Genomic DNA, 2,219 nt, shown 5'->3' on the forward strand with positions numbered 1-2,219 from the left:
TTTGTGCAGATACTTGTTTATTGATATTTTGTTTGTTTTTATACAAACATCCATATATACCGTGAAGGATACTTACTTGAATATTAAAAGTAGTTTTCTCTAGGTGATACACAAAAATAAAGGAAAAAAGTAGACACCAAAATACCAACATCATTCATGCTTCAAAGCAATGTATTCAGTTCCTTTCCACTCACACAGGAGGTCTCTTATGTGCTGTTACTTCTTTTCCAAATAAAGGGGGTTGGGACATCACATTCTCTCAAAGTTGGGACAACTTTGAGGACCCACTCATCCCCCACAGGGGCCATCTTATAACATGTTCTGGTCAGGATCTTACTTGAGGGGAAAGGAACCTTCTCACTGACCTACAGATTAGTCAAGCAGGGAGGATGCTGGGAGCACAGCTAAAGTCTACTGTCTCTTCTGCGGCTGTCAAGCTCACAGTTAACCTGTACCTAGGATACCTAGCCATTCAGATTAGACACCGCTGGGAGGACGGCTTGGAAAAGCGGAGGAGGAGAAACAGTGTCCTGTGATGGAGCGGGAGGCTGCCATGATGGAAGCAAAGTCATCCCCCTTAGGATGTCATGCCAAGCAGAAAGCCTCCAAAAAACCCCACAGTCACCAGGAAATTCTTCTTCACAAATATCACCACCTCCTCTGCTTTGCTTTTGATCTCCGTAGGTAACTGGTTGCTCTTGTGGATCTTCAGCTGCTGCTTGGCTTTCTGCATGTCCTTCTCCACTCGCTGCCAGTCAACTCTGATGTACCCCGTATGGTTTGCAAGCTGGAGGAGGAAAAATCCCCCTCCCACAGCTGTGGCGGCCAATTTTCCAACCTTCTGGAATATGAAACCTGTGCACCAACCAGTGACACCACCGATTAACAGCTGGGTGGCGACGTTGTACTTCTGAGCAGCGAACCCCGAATCTTGCAGAAACAATCTGCGCCACCACGCCCGCTTCTTAGCGACCTCGGTCAGGTCCAGAGCCTCGCTATTCACCTGAGTAGCCGCGGCCATCTCTGCGAGCTCTTCTCGCGACGACTTGCGGTGAGGCTCCCTGCGGCTGGACCCCGCATGGCTCTGCGCACTGGAGGCGCTCAGGCTCCCGGCCCGCGGGGCAGGTGTTTCCATTCCCCAGGCGGCCACAGAAGAGGGAGGGCGGGGCGCGTGCCGCTCCCTCCCCACCCCAGGGCTCCAGGGCGTCACAAAGCTCCCTGCAGTCATTTTAGGCTTTCTCCCCAATAACTCCCAGCTAATAATGGATCTGCTTGTGGCACTAGTATCTCGCACAGAAACTCTGTTTCCTCTTATGAGTTCTTTTACACCAGAAACTGTTATTTCTTTGAATTAATTTGTATTAAAATCAGTAACAATACTCAGATAGTCCATGGTAACACTTTCCAGGTGAATTCTTTTTCACCTACCACTTGCTTTTCCTGTCCTGCCCTCCTCCCTTAGAATAACTTTGAGTCCATCCTGTGTGTCTTTTTTAATTACTCAGCATCGAAGGAAATGAAGTTTTTCCTAATCCAGCTATTTCCAAGAATTTCTCATGGGTTGAACTGAATATTGTTATGATTTCTTAAGAAAACACCGACTCTGTTTCCATCTTCAAAGTTGAGGCTCATTTACTTCTTGAAATACATTCTTCTCTTGGTCTCCAGAACATGGCATTCTCTCAATATTATTCCATCTCCACAGACTCTCTGTAGTTCACACTGCTCAATCCTCCTTTTCATCACTTCTAAGACGGCAGAGCTCTCATTTTCTTGGTCTCATGCAGTTCCCACAAGGGTGAACCTTTGTACACTGGCTGGCATCCACATTTAACTCTTTGTTCATGCCCTAACAGGATACATATTGTTGTGAGTAGTCTAACCCCTAAAATAATATTTTAAAATGATACCTAGTTAAAAGCTAATTGAAGCAAAATATATAATCCTTTTAAAAAATCCAAAAGGAGGAATAAGCAAACAAAGAAACAGTACATAAAGAAAAGAAATTGCAAGACTGTTGGACTAAACTTAGTTATACTGATAAACTAAATAAGCTAAAGAAAACATGAAAGCTAGATTTAAAAAGCAACAATAATATTCAGCGTATAAGAGGCACATTTTAAATAAAAGAACAAGGTAAAATTGAAAGTAAGGGACAGAAAACAATATACTATAAAACTCTAAATAAAAGAAAGCTGAGGAAGCAATGTTAATAATGA

General features: G+C 43.8%; 1 protein-coding gene across 1 annotated transcript; it reads right to left on the bottom strand.

Moving 5' to 3' along the window:
* Nucleotides 1-577: 577 nt before the first annotated feature.
* LOC311184115 (FUN14 domain-containing protein 2-like) lies at nucleotides 578-1,135 on the bottom strand (the record flags this gene model as incomplete). The annotated part of the gene is made up of 1 exon (XM_084253986.1): nucleotides 578-1,135. One exon carries the CDS (start codon nucleotides 1,133-1,135, stop codon nucleotides 578-580), a length of 558 nt encoding a protein of 185 aa, XP_084110112.1.
* Nucleotides 1,136-2,219: the final 1,084 nt, after the last annotated feature.

This window comes from Talpa europaea (assembly GCF_964194135.1).
Source record: "Talpa europaea genome assembly, chromosome: 14".
In the NCBI taxonomy this organism is placed as follows: domain Eukaryota; kingdom Metazoa; phylum Chordata; class Mammalia; order Eulipotyphla; family Talpidae; genus Talpa; species Talpa europaea.